The sequence below is a fragment of the Mustela putorius genome, unplaced genomic scaffold, assembly GCF_011764305.1.
Source record: "Mustela putorius furo isolate JIRA1106 unplaced genomic scaffold, ASM1176430v1.1 tig00003909_pilon_pilon_pilon, whole genome shotgun sequence".
NCBI lineage: Eukaryota > Metazoa > Chordata > Mammalia > Carnivora > Mustelidae > Mustela > Mustela putorius.
In genome coordinates this window covers 41,027,351-41,043,946 of record NW_025422057.1, presented here as the reverse complement: position 1 = coordinate 41,043,946, position 16,596 = coordinate 41,027,351, and the positions used below count along the sequence as shown (strand labels likewise).

The 16,596-nt window shown below is 37.7% G+C and overlaps 1 protein-coding gene across 5 annotated transcripts in view; it reads right to left on the bottom strand.

The window, feature by feature from the left end:
- Positions 1–16,596, bottom strand: part of FRMPD2 (FERM and PDZ domain containing 2) — a 219,170-nt gene that overhangs the window by 62,359 nt on the left and 140,215 nt on the right. For 3 of the 5 annotated variants that reach the window (XM_013063166.2, XM_013063170.2, XM_045068704.1), the window contains exon 3: positions 3,312–3,415. In XM_013063166.2, coding sequence (XP_012918620.1) covers positions 3,312–3,415 — 104 coding nt within the window. Of the gene's footprint in view, positions 1–3,311; positions 3,416–16,596 lie in introns of those variants that run through there. The other 2 variants (XM_013063173.2, XM_045068705.1) reach the window with 2 other exon arrangements.

Here is a 16,596-nt window from a genome sequence, read left to right as displayed (position 1 = left end):
CCACTATGACCTCTTCTTTGACCCATGAGTTTTGAATATGTCTTTAATTTCCAAATGTATGTTTTATCTATTTGTGGTTGACTTCCAACTTATGTCAGAGGCCACAGTCAGTATTATAAAGATTATTTGAAGGGTGCCTGGGTGGCTCAGTGGGTTATGCCTCTGCCTTCAGCCCAGGTCATGATCTCAGGGTTCTGGGGTCAAGCCCCTCATTGGGCTCTCTGCTCAGTGGGGAGCCTGCTTCCCCCTATCCCTCTGCCTGCCTCTCTGCCTACTTGTGAACTCTCTCTCTCTCTGTCAAATAAATAAATAAAGTCTTTTAAAAAAATTATTTGAAACTGGTTGAGATATATTTTAATTTGGTATATGGTAAATTTTTATAAATGGTCCATGTAAGCTTGAAAAGAATGTATATTCTCTAACTTTTGGATGCAAGTTCTATAGATATGTCTGTTCTATCTATCTGGCTAATTTTTTTATAATTTCTATACTCTATATACTATTGTCTATTCTTTTAATAAAAGATATATTTTTAAATGGTCCACTATCATAGTGAATTTATTAATTCCTTCCTGTAATTATGTCCAATACTGATTTATATATTCTAATGCTTATAAGTTTAGAATTTTATATCTTCCCTTGAACTAAAACTTTGTTTTTTTTTTTATCTTTTTCAGTGTTCCAAGATTCATTGTTTATACACCACACTCAGTGCTCTGTCTAATACGTGTCCTCCATAATACCCACCACCAGGCTCACCCATCCCCTCACCCTGCCCCCTTCTAAGACCCTCAGTTTGTTTCTCCACAGTCTCTCATGCTTCATCTCCCCCTCCAATTTCCCCTGATTTGTTTTTCCTTTCCTTCTCCTAATGTCCTCCACGTTATTCCTTATGAAGTAAACCTTTTAGTATTATATAGTGACCTCTAAAGCCTAATACCTTTATGCTTTTAAGCCTTTTTGTCTGATATTACTATACTACATTAGTTCTCTTCTGTTAGTGTTGTTCTGTGTATTTTAACTCTTTTACTTTAAAACATCAATGGAAGGGACATCTGGGTGGCTCAGATGGTTAGGTGTCTGCCTTCAGCTCAGGTCATGATCACAGGGTCCTGAGATCAAGTCCTGCATTGGGCTCGTTGCTTAGCCAGGAGCTGCTTCTCCCTCTGCCTTCCACTCCCCCTGCTTGTGCTCTCTCTCTCTCTCTCCCTCTCTCTGACAAATAAATAAGCAAAATCTTTTAAAAAACCCCTAAATCTTAAAAAAAAAAAATCAAGGGAAAATGTCCTCCAAAGCCTTCTTCTCATTAAACTACAGAAATAAGCAATAAATAGAATGAGTTCTACAGAGTTGGCCTAGTCCTAAAAACTAGTTTATCAACAATAATTGGTAAAACAAATCCCTAAACATTAATTTCAGGAGAATCAAAAAGGAATGTGAAGATTGTGAATGAAATGGGATGGAGGAAAAGAAAGAGAATAGTACTATTACAATAGTACTATTACAATCCCTCTCATCTCCAACAAGACATGTTTAAAAAGCTATTTTCTTCAAACTCACCCATGAAGAAAAAGTGATGTTACCTGGGCAAGAATTCCTACCATAATTTAAACCTGAGACATATTTCAAGTCACACTTCAAAATCAACTTGATTACATTTATCCAAGAAGCAAACTGTTTTAGATGTCTGCAATTCAAATTAAAGTCTCACTTAGGACTCTAATAGGTCTTTGATTGAGTGAAATGTGATTTGGCTAACAACGCTAAGAAGGCACAAGGAGAAATATACCAAATTACCAAGATGTCAGGTCTTTTTTGGAGATTGCTCACCGAATCAAATTAATGTCAAATTAAAGAAAGGGCCAGATAACTTTTTCTAAAGAATGTAAGTTAGCTTTCCTGCACTGCATATACCAAGGACATATGAGGACAAAGTGAAAGCAGTAATACGAGGAGATAGGAGCTTGGTTTCTAGTCTCTGATGTGATTGAAAAGCTGTATCACAGACAAATCACTTCAGCTCTCTGAGACTTAGTTTCTTCACCTCTAAAATGAGTGTTGGAATAAAAATGTCTTGACCTATCTTCCAAATCTAATAATCTATAAGTCTGAATCTAGATAATTCTAGGGATAGCATCATAACTGAAAGGGCATCAAGGGGCTATAACATAAAATTAATTCATGAAATGTTAAGAAAAGCAAATTCTGGTAAAATCAGCTGGTTTTCCCAACATGTTACTCTAAAAACCATCCAGAGATGTTCTCTAAGATACTCTTTTCCGAAAGGAAAGTTTAAAGCATATCAAAATTCATCCTTGATAGGTCAAGCCATAAAATTAAGGGGAAAACAAACGATGAAATGTATTTAGTTCTAGAAGGGAGTCAAATATGGTTATAAAAAGGATCTACTCAGGACGTTCTATGAAAGTGCTCACTTTGGAATTATCTCTCCTTCAGGTACAAAATCATTCTGATCAGAGAAAAGTATCAAAGTGAGTCTGAGAACCCAGCAGAGCATTAAGAACTAGAGACCGCCAGCCAGAGATGTGATGATAGTAGGTGGCCTCGATGCAGCCATTTTACCTGTCACAGAAGAATGCATAGATTCCTCTATGAGAGAACAACCAAACCACAGTGCTGTTTTTCAAAGCAGCATGACTGTGAGTCCTAGGTGGAGAGGGCAGCCAAACTGGGGAGCAGGTGAAGCAGTGTCTGTTCTTGGTACTTACTTTGATCTCTAATAATGCTGGAACTTATAGAATGTGAGTCTGAGGACAGCAACACGATGGCAGTCCCAAAGCTCCAGTAGATAAGAGAAAAAAATGCAAACCACTGACATGATGAAAATGCATTCTCTTTTTGTGCTCTGATCCTGGCGTTATCTCCACAAGGAAGAAGACATGTGTAAAGGTGAGAGTGTTTGTCCCAGATTTTTCCCAATCCTCTACCTTTCCACAGTTTGGAGACACAGCACCATGCTGTCTCTAACTTTTAAGAATTCCATCAATCAATACATCTAAGGGTGCTTCGTATTTTATATGAAATTCATTTTGTAACTCTATTAGTAGCACAAAATGAAATCCATGCCAAAATAAGTAAAAGTTCCAGAAGAGTATCAAAAGCTTTCTTTAGAGTTGCAAAGAGGTTTACTCCTTCAAATTACTATTTTGGTCATCTTCAACATCAGAGTGGCAGAGAATGAAAATTATTGTGCTAAGGAGAGCAAAATACACCACTATGCCTTAGAAAGCTTACTCTGTGATTAGATAGTAGCCACAATCATTTAGCAGACATCCCTCTTCTAGTTTTACCTTACAAGTCACTGATTTAGATGTCTTTTTCTCACTTGATGAAGGTGAAGTCTCCCGGGAAATCATGTCTTCCAAATCAGAGTCATTTCCCTTCTTATTTTTTCCTGAAAAAAGAGAAGGAAAGAATTGATCAAATGCAAAGGGCTACTACACAGAGAAAGGTTGTGTCTTAATGAGAAAACCCAAACTACACAAGGGGAATGTTTGTCTATTTTTCCTATTGTACAGTCATCTCATCTTTATCTCCTGTTTTAATCACTTTTCTCCCTGCTTTAAATAAGTAACATAGCAAACATGATCCTTCTTCTAGGATCATCCTCAGAAGGTTAATTTTTGAGCAGTCCCTTTGTTCCTACTTCTGTATTATTCTTCAGGTAAATCCTAAATATGCACAATTTCCAGAACCTATGCATTGGGTATCACAGAAGATCATTCTTCTGTCTTTCAGGGTCTACTTCTTAGATGAGGAACAGTGTGGGTCCATATCTGGGCTCTCTACTCTGTTCTACTGGTCTATGTGTCTGTTTTTATGCCAATACCATGCTGTCTTGGTGACCACAGCTTTGTAGTAAAGCTTGAAATCAGGTAACGTGATGCCCCCAGTTTTATTTTTGTTTTTCAACATTTCCTTAGCTATTCGGGGTCTCTTCTGATTCCATACAAATTTCTGGATTATTTGCTCCAGCTCTTAGAAGAATACTGGTGGAATTTTGATCGGAATGGCATTAAAAGTATAGATTGCTCTAGGCGGTATAGACATTTTAACAATGGTTATTCTTCCTATCCAAGAGCATGGAATGGTCTTCCATCTTTTTGTGTCTTCTTCAATTTCCTTCATGAGTGTTCTGCAGTTCCTCGAGTACAGATCCTTTACCTCTTTGGTTAGGTTTATTCCCAGGTATCTTATGGTTCTTGGTGCTATAGTAAATGGAATCGATTCTCTAATTTCCCTTTCTGTATTTTCATTGTTAGTGTATAAGAAAGCCACTGATTTCTGCACATTGACTTTGTATCCTGCCACGTTGCTGAATTGCTGTAGAAGTTCTAGTAGTTTGGGGAGGAGTCAAGATGGCGGAGAAGTAGCAAGCTGAGACTGCTTCAGCTAGCCGGAGATCAGCTAGATAGCTTATCTAAAGATTGCAAACACCTGAAAATCCATCGGCAGATCGAAGAGAAGAAGAACAACAATTCTGGAAACAGAAAAACAACCACTTTCTGAAAGGTAGGACCGGCGGAGAAGTGAATCCAAAGCGACGGGAGATAGACCCCGGGGGGAGGGGCCGGCTCCCGGCAAGCGGCAGAGCAACCGCGCACAAAATCAGGACTTTTAAAAGTCTGTTCCGCTGAGGGACATCGCTCCAGAGGCTAAACCGGGGCGAAGCCCACGCGGGGTCAGCGTGGCCTCAGGTCCCGCAGGGTCACAGAAGGATCGGGGGTGTCTGAGTGTCGCAGAGCTTGCGGGTATTGGAACGGGAAAGCCGGCTACAGAGACAGAGCCGACAGCAAGCTCGCAGCTCCGTGTTACCTTGAATCGGTCGCAGGCTCGGTGAGCTCGGCGCGCGGCCGGAGGTCAGGCAGACGGGAGTAACTGGGCGCTGTTCTCTGAGGGCGCACTGAGGAGTGGGGCCCTGGGCTCTCAGCTCCTCCGGGCCGGAGACCAGGAGGCCGCCATTTGTATTCCCGTCCTCTGGAACTCTACGGAAAGCGCTCAGGGAACAAAAGCTCCTGAAAGCAAACCCGAGCGGATTACTCACCCCGGCCCCGGGTAAGGGTGGTGTAATTCCGCCTGGGGCAAAGACACTTGAGAATCACTACAACAGGCCCCTCCCCCAGAAGATCAACAAGAAATCCAGCCGAGACCAAGTTCACCTAACAAGGAGTGCGGTTTCAATACCAAGGAGAGCAGCAGAATTCCAGCGGAGGAGAAAGCCAAGCACGGAACTCATGGCTTTTTTCCTGTGATTTTTTTTAGTCTTGCAGTTAATTTAATTTTTTCTTTTTCATTTTTTTTTTTCTCGCCTTCGGGTAAAATTTTTTTTTTAACTGTTACCTTTTTCTTTTTTAACGATTTTTTACTAGTTTATCTAATATATATATATTTTTTTTTTACATTTTTCTTAGGTGTTTTCTTTTTTAAAAAATATTCTTTTCTTTTCTTTTCTTTTTTTTTTTTTCTTTTTTCTTTCTTCCTCTTTGAACCTCTTTTTATCCCCTTTCTCCCCACTCACGATTTTGGATCTCTTCTAATTTGGTTAAAGCATATTTTCCTGGGGTTGTTGCCACCCTTTTAGTATTTTACTTGCCCCTTCATTTACTCTTATCTGGACAAAATGACAAGACGTAAAAATTCAACACAAAAAAAAGAACAAGAGGCAGTACCGAAGGCTAGGGACCTAATCAATACAGACATCGGTAATATGTCAGATCTAGAGTTCAGAATGACAATTCTCAAGGTTCTAGCCGGGCTCGAAAAAGGCATGGAAGATATTAGAGAAACCCTCTCGAGAGATATAAAAGCCCTTTCTGGAGAAATAAAAGAACTAAAATCTAACCAAGGTGAAATCAAAAAAGCTATTAATGAGGTGCAATCAAAAATGGAGGCTCTAACTGCTAGGATAAATGAGGCAGAAGAAAAGAATTAGTGATATAGAAGACCAAATGACAGAGAATAAAGAAGCTGAGCAAAAGAGGGACAAACAGCTACTGGACCACGAGGGGAGAATTCGAGAGATAAGTGACACCATAAGACGAAACAACATTAGAATAATAGGGATTCCAGAAGAAGAAGAAAAGTGAGAGGGGAGCAGAAGGTATACTGGAGAGAATTATTGGGGAGAATTTCCCCAATATGGCAAAGGGAACGAGCATCAAAATTCAGGAGGTTCAGAGAATGCCCCTCAAAATCAATAAGAATAGGCCCACACCCCGTCACCTAATAGTAAAATTTACAAGTCTCAATGACAAAGAGAAAATCCTGAAAGCAGCCCGGGAAAAGAAGTCTGTAACATACAATGGTAAAAATATTAGATTGGCAGCTGACTTATCCACAGAGACCTGGCAGGCCAGAAAGAGCTGGCATGATATTTTCAGAGCACTAAACGAGAAAAACATGCAGCCAAGAATACTATATCCAGCTAGGCTATCATTGAAAATAGAAGGAGAGATTAAAAGCTTCCAGGACAAACAACAACTGAAAGAATTTGCAAATACCAAACCAGCTCTACAGGAAATATTGAAAGGGGTCCTCTAAGCAAAGAGAGAGCCTACAAGTGGTAGATCAGAAAGGAACAGAGACCATATACAGTAACAGTCACCTTACAGGCAATACAATGGCACTAAATTCATATCTCTCAATAGTTACCCTGAATGTGAATGGGCTAAATGCCCCTGTCAAAAGACACAGGGTATCAGAATGGATAAAAAAACAAACCCATCTATATGTTGCCTCCAAGAAACACATTTTAAGCCTGAAGACACCTCCAGATTTAAAGTGAGTGAGGGGGTGGAAAAGAATTTACCATGCTAATGGACAGCAGAAGAAAGCAGGAGTGGCAATCCTTATATCAGATCAATTAGATTTTAAGCCAAAGACTATAATAAGAGATGAGGAAGGACACTATATCATACTCAAAGGGTCTGTCCAACAAGAAGATTTAACAATTTTAAATATCTATGCCCCCAATGTGGGAGCAGCCAACTATATAAACCAATTAATAACAAAATCAAAGAAACACATCAACAATAATACAATAATAGTAGGGGACTTTAACACTCCCCTCACTGAAATGGACAGGTCATCCAAGCAAAAGATCAGCAAGGAAATAAAGGCCTTAAACGACACACTGGACCAGATGGACATCACAGATATATTCAGAATATTTCATCCCAAAGCAACAGAATACACATTCTTCTCTAGTGCACATGGAACATTCTCCAGAATAGATCACATCCTCGGTCCTAAATCAGGACTCAACCGGTATCAAAAGATTGGGATCATTCCCTGCATATTTTCAGACCACAATGCTCTAAAGCTAGAACTCAACCACAAAGGAAGTTTGGAAAGAACCCAAATACATGGAGACTAAACAGTATCCTTCTAAAGAATGAATGGGTCAACCGGGAAATTAAAGAAGAATTGAAAAAAATCATGGAAACAAATGATAATGAAAAGACAACGGTTCAAAATCTGTGGGACACAACAAAGGCAGTCCTGAGAGGAAAATATATAGCGGTACAAGCCTTTCTCAAGAAACAAGAAAGGTCTCAGGTACACAACCTAACCCTACACCTAAAGGAGCTGGAGAAAGAACAAGAAAGAAACCCTAAGCCCAGCAGGAGAAGAGAAATCATAAAGATCAGAGCAGAAATCAATGAAATAGAAACCAAAAAAACAATAGAACAAATCAACGAAACTAGGAGCTGGTTCTTTGAAAGAATTAATAAAATTGATAAACCCCTGGCCCGACTTATCAAAAAGAAAAGAGAAAGGACCCAAATAAATAAAATCATGAATGAAAGAGGAGAGATCACAACTAACACCAAAGAAATACAAACTATTATAAGAACATACTATGAGCAACTCTACGGCAATAAATTTGACAATCTGGAAGAAATGGATGCATTCCTAGAAACATATAAACTACCACAACTGAACCAGGAAGAAATAGAAAGCCTGAACAGACCCATAACCAGTAAGGAGATTGAAACAGTCATTAAAAATCTCCAAACAACAAAAGCCCAGGGCCAGACGGCTTCCCGGGGGAATTCTACCAAACATTTAAAGAAGAACTAATTCCTATTCTCCTGAAACTGTTCCAAAAAATAGAAATGGAAGGAAAACTTCCAAACTCATTTTATGAGGCCAGCATCACCTTGATCCCAAAACCAGACAAGGATCCCACCAAAAAAGAGAGAGCTATAGACCGATATCCTTGATGAACACAGATGCGAAAATACTCAACAAAATACTAGCCAATAGGATTCAACAGTACATTAAAAAGATTATTCACCACGACCAAGTGGGATTTATTCCAGGGCTGCAAGGTTGGTTCAACATCCGCAAATCAGTCAATGTGATACAACACATCAATAAAAGAAAGAACAAGAACCATATGATACTCTCAATAGATGCTGAAAAAGCATTTGACAAAGTACAACATCCCTTCCTGATCAAAACTCTTCAAAGTGTAGGGATAGAGGGCACATACCTCAATATCATCAAAGCCATCTATGAAAAACCCACCGCAAATATCATTCTCAATGGAGAAAAACTGAAAGCTTTTCCGCTAAGGTCAGGAACACGGCAGGGATGTCCATTATCACCACTGCTATTCAACATCGTACTAGAGGTCCTAGCCTCAGCAATCAGACAACAAAAGGAAATTAAAGGCATCCAAATCGGCAAAGAAGAAGTCAAATTATCACTCTTCGCAGATGATATGATACTATATGTGGAAAACCCAAAAGACTCCACTCCAAAACTGCTAGAACTTATACAGGAATTCAGTAAAGTGTCAGGATATAAAATCAATGCACAGAAATCAGTTGCATTTCTCTACACCAACAGCAAGACAGAAGAAAGAGATATTAAGGAGTCAATCCCATTTACAATTGCATCCAAAACCATAAGATACCTAGGAATAAACCTAACCAAAGAGACACAGAATCTATACTCAGAAAACTATAAAGTACTCATGAAAGAAAATTTGAGGAAGACACAAAGAAATGGAAAAATGTTCCATGCTCCTGGATTGGAAGAATAAATATTGTGAAAATGTCTATGCTACCTAAAGCAATCTACACATTTAATGCAATTCCTATCAAAGTACCATCCATCTTTTTCAAAGAAATGGAACAAATAATTCTAAAATTTATATGGAACCAGAAAAGACCTCGAATAGCCAAAGGGATATTGAAAAAGAAAGCCAACATTGGTGGCATCACAATTCCGGACTTCAAGCTCTATTACAAAGCTGTCATCATCAAGACAGCATGGTACTGGCACAAAAACAGACACATAGATCAATGGAACAGAATAGAGAGCCCAGAAATAGACCCTCAAATCTATGGTCAACTAATCTTCGACAAAGCAGGAAAGAATGTCCAATGGAAAAAAGACAGCCTTTTCAATAAATGGTGCTGGGAAAATTGGACAGCCACATGCAGAAAAATGAAATTGGACCATTTCCTTACACCACACACAAAAATAGACTCAAAATGGATGAAGGACCTCAATGTACGAAAGGAATCCATCAAAATCCTTGAGGAGAACACGGGCAGCAACCTCTTCGCCCTCTGCCGCAGCAACATCTTCCTAGGAACAACGCAAAAGGCAAGGGAAGCAAGGGAAAAAATGAACTACTGGGATTTCATCAAGATCAAAAGCTTTTGCACAGCAAAGGAAACAGTTAACAAAATCAAAAGACAACTGACAGAATGGGAGAAGATATTTGCAAACGACATATCAGATAAAGGACTAGTGTCCAGAATCTATAAAGAACTTAGCAAACTCAACACCCAAAGAACAAATAATCCAATCAAGAAATGGGCAGAAGACATGAACAGATATTTCTGCAAAGAAGACATCCAGATGGCGAACAGACACATGAAAAAGTGCTCCATATCACTCGGCATCAGGGAAATACAAATCAAAACCACAATGAGATATCACCTCACACCAGTCAGAATGGCTAAAATCAACAAGTCAGGAAATGACAGATGCTGGCGAGGATGCGGATGCGGAGAAGGGGAACCCTCCTACACTGTTGGTGGGAATGCAAGCTGGTGCAGCCACTCTGGAAAACAGCATGGAGGTTCCTCAAAATGTTGAAAATAGAACTGCCCTATGACCCAGCAATTGCACTATTGGGTATTTACCCTAAGGATACAAATGTAGTGATCCAAAGGGACACATGCACCCGAATGTTTATAGCAGCAATGTCCACAATAGCCAAACTATGGAAAGAACCTAGATGTCCATCAACAGATGAATGGATCAAGAAGATGTGGTATATATACACAATGGAATACTATGCAGCCATCAAAAGAAATGAAATCTTGCCATTTGCAACAACATGGATGCTAGAGCGTATCATGCTTAGCGAAATAAGTCAAGCAGAGAAAGACAACTATCATATGATCTCCCTGATATGAGGAAGTGGTGATGCAACATGGAGGCTTAAGTGGGTAGAAGAAGAATCAATGAAACAAGATGGGATTGGGAGGGAGACAAACCATAAGTGACTCTTAATCTCACAAAACAAACTGAGGGTTGCCGGGGGGAGGGGGTTTGGGAGAAGGGGGTGGGATTATGGACATTGGGGAGGGTATGTGATTTGGTGAGTGCTGTGAAGTGTGTAAACCTGGTGATTCACAGACCTGTACCCCTGGGGATAAAAATATATGTTTATAAAAAATAATAAAAAATAAAAAAAGAAGTTCTAGTAGTTTGGGGGTAGAATCTTTTGGGTTTTCCATATAAAGAATCATGTCATCTGCGAAGAGAGAGAGTTTGACTTCTTCATTGTCAATTTGGATACATTTTATTTCTCTTTGTTGTCTGATTGCTGTTGCTAGGACTTCTAATACTATGTTGAACAATAATGGTGAGAGTGGGCATCTTTGTAGTGTTCCTGATCTCAATGGGAAGGCTGCAAGCTTTTTCCCATTGAGGATGATATTTGCTGTGGGTCTTTCATAGATTTTATGAAGTTCAGGAATGTTCCCTCTATCCCTATACTTTGAAGTGTTTTAATCAGGAACGGATGCTGGATTTTGTCAAATGCTTTTTCTGCATCAATTGAGAGGGCCATGTGGTTCTTTTCTCTTCTCTTATTAATTTGTTCTATCACACTGATTGATTTGTGAATGTTGAACCATGCTTGTAGCCCAGGGATGAATCCCACCTGGTCATGGTGGATAATCTTTTTGATGTGCTGTTGGATCCTGTTTGCTAGGATCTTGTTGAGAATCTTAGCATCCATATTCATCAGTGATATTGGTCTGAAATTCTCCTTTTTGGTAGGGTCTTTGCCTGGTTTGGGGATCAGGGTAATGATGGCTTCATAGAAAGAGTCTGGAAATTTTCCTTCTGCTTCAATTTTTTGAAACAGCTTCAGGAAAATAGGTGCTATTTCTTCTTTGAAAGTTTGGTAGAATTCCCCAGGGAATCCATCAGGTCCTGGGCTCTTGTTTTTTGGGAGGTTTTTGATCACTGCTTCAATCTTGTTACTAGATATCGGTCTATTCAGGTTGTCAATTTCTTCCTGGTTTAATTTTGGGAGTTTATAGTTTTCCAGGAATGCATCCATTTCATCTAGTTTGCTTAGCTTATTGGCATATAACTGTTGATAATAACTTCTGATGATTGTTTCTACTTCCTTGGTGTTAGTTGTGATCTCTCCCTTTTTATTCATAATTTTATTAATTTGGGCTTTCTCTCTTTTCTTTTGGATTAGTGTGGCCAATGGTTTATTGATCTTATTCTTTGAAAAAGCCAGCTTCTAGTTTCATTGATATGTTCTACTGTATCTCTGGTTATAACCTCATTGATCTATGCTCTAATCTTGATTATTTCCCTTCTTATGTGTGGAGTTGGTTTGATTTGTTGTTGATTCTCCAGTTCTTTAAGGTGTAGAGACGTTGGTGTATTCTGGATTTTTCAATTTTTTTGAGGGAGACTTGGATGGCTATGTACTTCCTACTTAGGACCACCTTTGCTGTATCCCATAGGTTTGGACCTAAGTGTCTTCATTCTCATTGGTTTCCATGAATTGTTTAAGTTCTTCTTTGATCTCCTGGTTGATGCAAGCATTCTTTTTTTTTTTTCTTTTTTTTACTATGATCAAGTGGGATTTATTCCAGGAATGCAATGATGGTTCACAGGTGCACATGGACCAAAGCGATACAGCATATTAACAAAATAAAGAATAAAAATGATGTGATCATCTTTTTTTCCTCCAAGATTATTATTTTTTAATTTTATTTATTTTTTATTTTTTTAATTTATTTTTTATTTATTTTCAGCATAACAGTCTTCATTATTTTTGCACCACACCCAGCGCTCCATGCAATCTGTGCCCTCTATAATACCCATCACCTGGTACCCCAACCTCCCACCCCCTGCCCCTTCAAAACCCTCAGATTGTTTTTCAGAGTCCATAGTCTCTCATGGTTCACCTCCCCCTTCCAATTTCCCCCAACTCTCTTCTCCTCTCTAACTCCCCATGTCCTCCATGCTATTGGTTATGCTCCAAAAATAAGTGAAACCATTGGTCTTTAGCTTCCAGGTGTTTGAGTTCCTTCCAAACTTTTCCTTGTGATTGAGCTCCAGTTTCAAAGCACTGTGATCTGAGGTTATGCAGGGAATAATCTCAGTCTTTTGGTATCAGTTGAGTCCTGATTTGTGACCCAGTATTGGTCTATTCTTGAGAAGGTTCCATGTGCACTTGAGAAGAATGAGTGTTCTGTTGTTTTAGGGTGGAATGTTCTGTATATATCTATGAGGTACATCTGATCTAATGTTTCATTCAATGCTCTTGTTTCTTTATTGATTTTCTGCTTCGATGATCTATTTCTGAGAGAGGCATGTTAAGATCTCCTACTATTAATGTATTCATATCAATATGACTCTTTATCTTGATTAACAGTTGTCTTATGTAATTGGCTGCTCCCATAGTGGGGGCATAGATATTTACAATTGTTAGATCATCTTGGTGGATAGTCCGTTTAAGAATTATGTAGTGTCCTTTTGTATCTCTGACTACAGTCTTTAGTTTAAAATCTAATTTATCTGATATGAGAATCGCTACCCCAGCCTTCTTTTGAGGTCCATTGGCATGAAAGATGCTTCTCCATCCCTTCACTTTCAGTCTGGGTGTATCTTTAGGTTCAAAATGGATCTCTTGTAGACAACATATGGATGGGTCCTGTCGTTTTACCCAATCTGCAACCCTGTATCATTTTATGGGCACATTTAGGCCATTCACATTGAGAGTGATTATTGATTGATACGTTTTTACTGACATCGTGTTACGTTTGAAGTCTTTCTGTAGATTGTCTCTATAGTTCTGTTCAATGCTATTCTTAGGATTTTTCCTCTTTGATAGAACCCCCCTTAATATTTCCTGCAGTGTCAGCTTGGATAAAAGACCTCAACATGAGACAGGAATCCATCAATATCAGCCACAGCAACTTCTTTCAAGATATGTCTCCAAAGGCAAAGGAAACAAAAGCGAAGATGAACTTTTGGGACTTCATCAAAATCAAAAGCTTCTGCACAGCAAAGGAAACAGTCAACAAAGCAAAGAGGCAACCCACGGAATGGGAGAAGATACTTGTAAATGACAGTAGAAACAAAAGGTTGATATCCAGGATCTATAAATAACTCCTCAAACTCAACACACACAAAACAGACAATCATACAAAAAAAATGGGAAGAAGATATGAACAGACACTCCTCCAATGAAGACATACAAATGGCTATCAGACACATGAAAAAATATTCATCATCACCAACCATCAGGGAGATTCAAATTAAAACCACATTGAGATACCACCTTACACCAGTTAGAATGGCCAAAATTAGCAAGACAGGAAACAACATGTGTTGGAGAGGATGTGGAGAAAGGGGAACTTTCTTACACTGCTGGTGGGAATGCAAGTTGGTGCAGCCACTTTGGAAAACAGTATGGAGATTCCTCAAGAAATTAAGAATAGAGCTTCCCTATGACCCTGCAATTGCACTACTAGGTATTTACCCCAAAGATACAGATGTAGTGAAAAGAAGGGCCATCTGTACCCCAATGTTTATAGCAGCAATGGCCATGGTCACTAAACTGTGGAAAGAACCAAGATGCCCTTCAATGGATGAGTGGATAAGGAAGATGTGATCCATATACACTATGGAATATTATGCCTCCATCAGAAAGGAGGAATACCCAACTTTTGTATCAACATGGACGGGACTGGAAGAGATTATGCTGAGTGAAATAAGTCAAGCAGAGAGAGTCAATCATCATATGGTTTCCCTTATTTGTGGAGTATAACAAATAGCATGGAGGACAAGGGGAGATGGAGAGGAGAAGGGAGTTGAGGGAAATTGGAAGGGGAGGTGAACCATGAAAGACTATGGACTCTGTAAAACAATCTGAGGGTTTTGAAGGGGCGGGGGGTGGAAGGTTGGGGGAACCAGGTTGTGGGTATTATGGAGGGCACGTATGGCAGTGAGTATTGGTTGTGGTGCAAAAACAATGAATGCTGTTACACTGAAAAGAAATATAAAAATTAATCCATTAATTTAAAAAGAATGGTGTGTTACATAAGTCTCACTTTAACTTCTTGAATTTTTAATAATAAATTAGCAATGTGTTGATGTATACAGAAATTCATTTCAAGCTTTATTGAAGAATATAATATGAATTCTCTGTAGGAAAGCCATTGCTGTTTTATTATAGGATCATTACCCTATTACTTTAACTGCACAGACTATTTCATATAGAAGCCAAAGGAGATATTTTTCTCTGATCTTAAAACTGAGCATTCAAAGTACTGTTTCTTATATCATGGCAGCCCTCAATATTATGATTTAGAAATTTTGTGACATGGTATGTTAACAATACAATATAGTTATAGTATGTCAACAATACAAATATAGTAAAAAAAATAGTAAACATATACTTTGGAAGTAAAACTGGTCATTCACTAATGTGTTAAAAAAGACAATAATTGTGAACTATTATAATATAAGTTAATTTTATATGTACATATTATGAAATATCAATGAAAACCCAATATATCAAAACTAACGTGAAAGTTAGCTAAAGCAGTGTTTAAAGCAGAAATGTATAGTTTTAAATACATTTATAACAAAAGCAGAAAAATATGGACAAAAATGAGTTTTATAGTCAATCATAAAGTCCAAGTAAAATTGAGGTAACCCCCCCAAAAGTAGAAAGACATCATAAAGAAATACATCTTATAGAAAATAATTTAAAACAACAGACCAACAAAATCAAAGACTAGTTCTTTGACAAAAGACTTAAAAATACACAAACATCTTTCACTAACCAATTTACTTAATACTAAGAAGGGAAAAGGGCACAGCCACAGACCCAACTATCATTTTTAGAAGTACCATTAGACAAATTTGATGAAATGGAAACTTCTTCAGAGAATTGTAAATCATCTGAATCTACCTAAGAATATGTAGAAAGCATGAATAGTATAACAAGCACTTAAAAATTTAAACCAATAACTTAAAATCTCATCCCCAGGAGGTAACAGACATGGGCCCAAAGATGCGTCCAGATGAGATTTTATCAAATTTTCAATGAACAAAATTTCTTTCTTATAGTATTTTAGAGAATTTTTTAATGTAAAATTATGTAATTTATACTAAAATGTCAGTAAAATCCTTACATGAGAACAAAAGATGTAAAATACAAGAAAAACTATAAGCCAAACTTAAAAATGGACATCAATGCAGAAATCCTAAGTACCGTATTACTAAATGGTGCAATGGAAGAAAGTGTAGATTCAGTTAGATTTATCAAGAGATTTCAAATTATGACCAGTATCATAAAAATCTATCAGTGTCCTTTGCTATATAACAAATGTCAATAAAGGACAGAAATCATATTATTATCTGAACATAGAAAGAAAAATCATTTGAAAAATTTAACAGCCTTTCAAGGTAGAATAGAACTATTTTAACTTATTGAAAATGTTATTTAAAATACTGAGCTAACATTAAGCTTAAAGGTAAAACTTAGACACAGTCTCATTTTTTAAGAAAAACATAAAATGCCTGCTACCCCCACCCTTATTTAATGTTGTATAATATACAGGGCCCAAGCAATAAAACAAAAGAAGAAAGAAAAAAAAAAAAACCTTAAGAATTGGAAACAAAGCAAGTAAATCATATTTGCAAATACATAGAAAATTAAAGAGACTCTGTATCATATTACTAGAAATAATAAAAACTTCAGACAGGATAGCTGATACAACAAATTAGAAACATTCCATAAACCAACAATAACCAACTAAATATTGCAACAAAAGAAAATGTATCATTTACAATAGAAATAAAAATAAAAGGTAACTAGAAATAAAGCAAAAATAAATAGTAAAAATTGCAAAATCTTACGGAAGTTTACAAAAAGTAGCACCCATATTTATACAGAAGAAAACTGAGTATCATAATAATGGTAAATAGTTTCTAAATTAATCCACAGATTTAATGCAAATCTAATCAAAATTTAAGCAGGATGTGTGCAGTGTGCGTGCG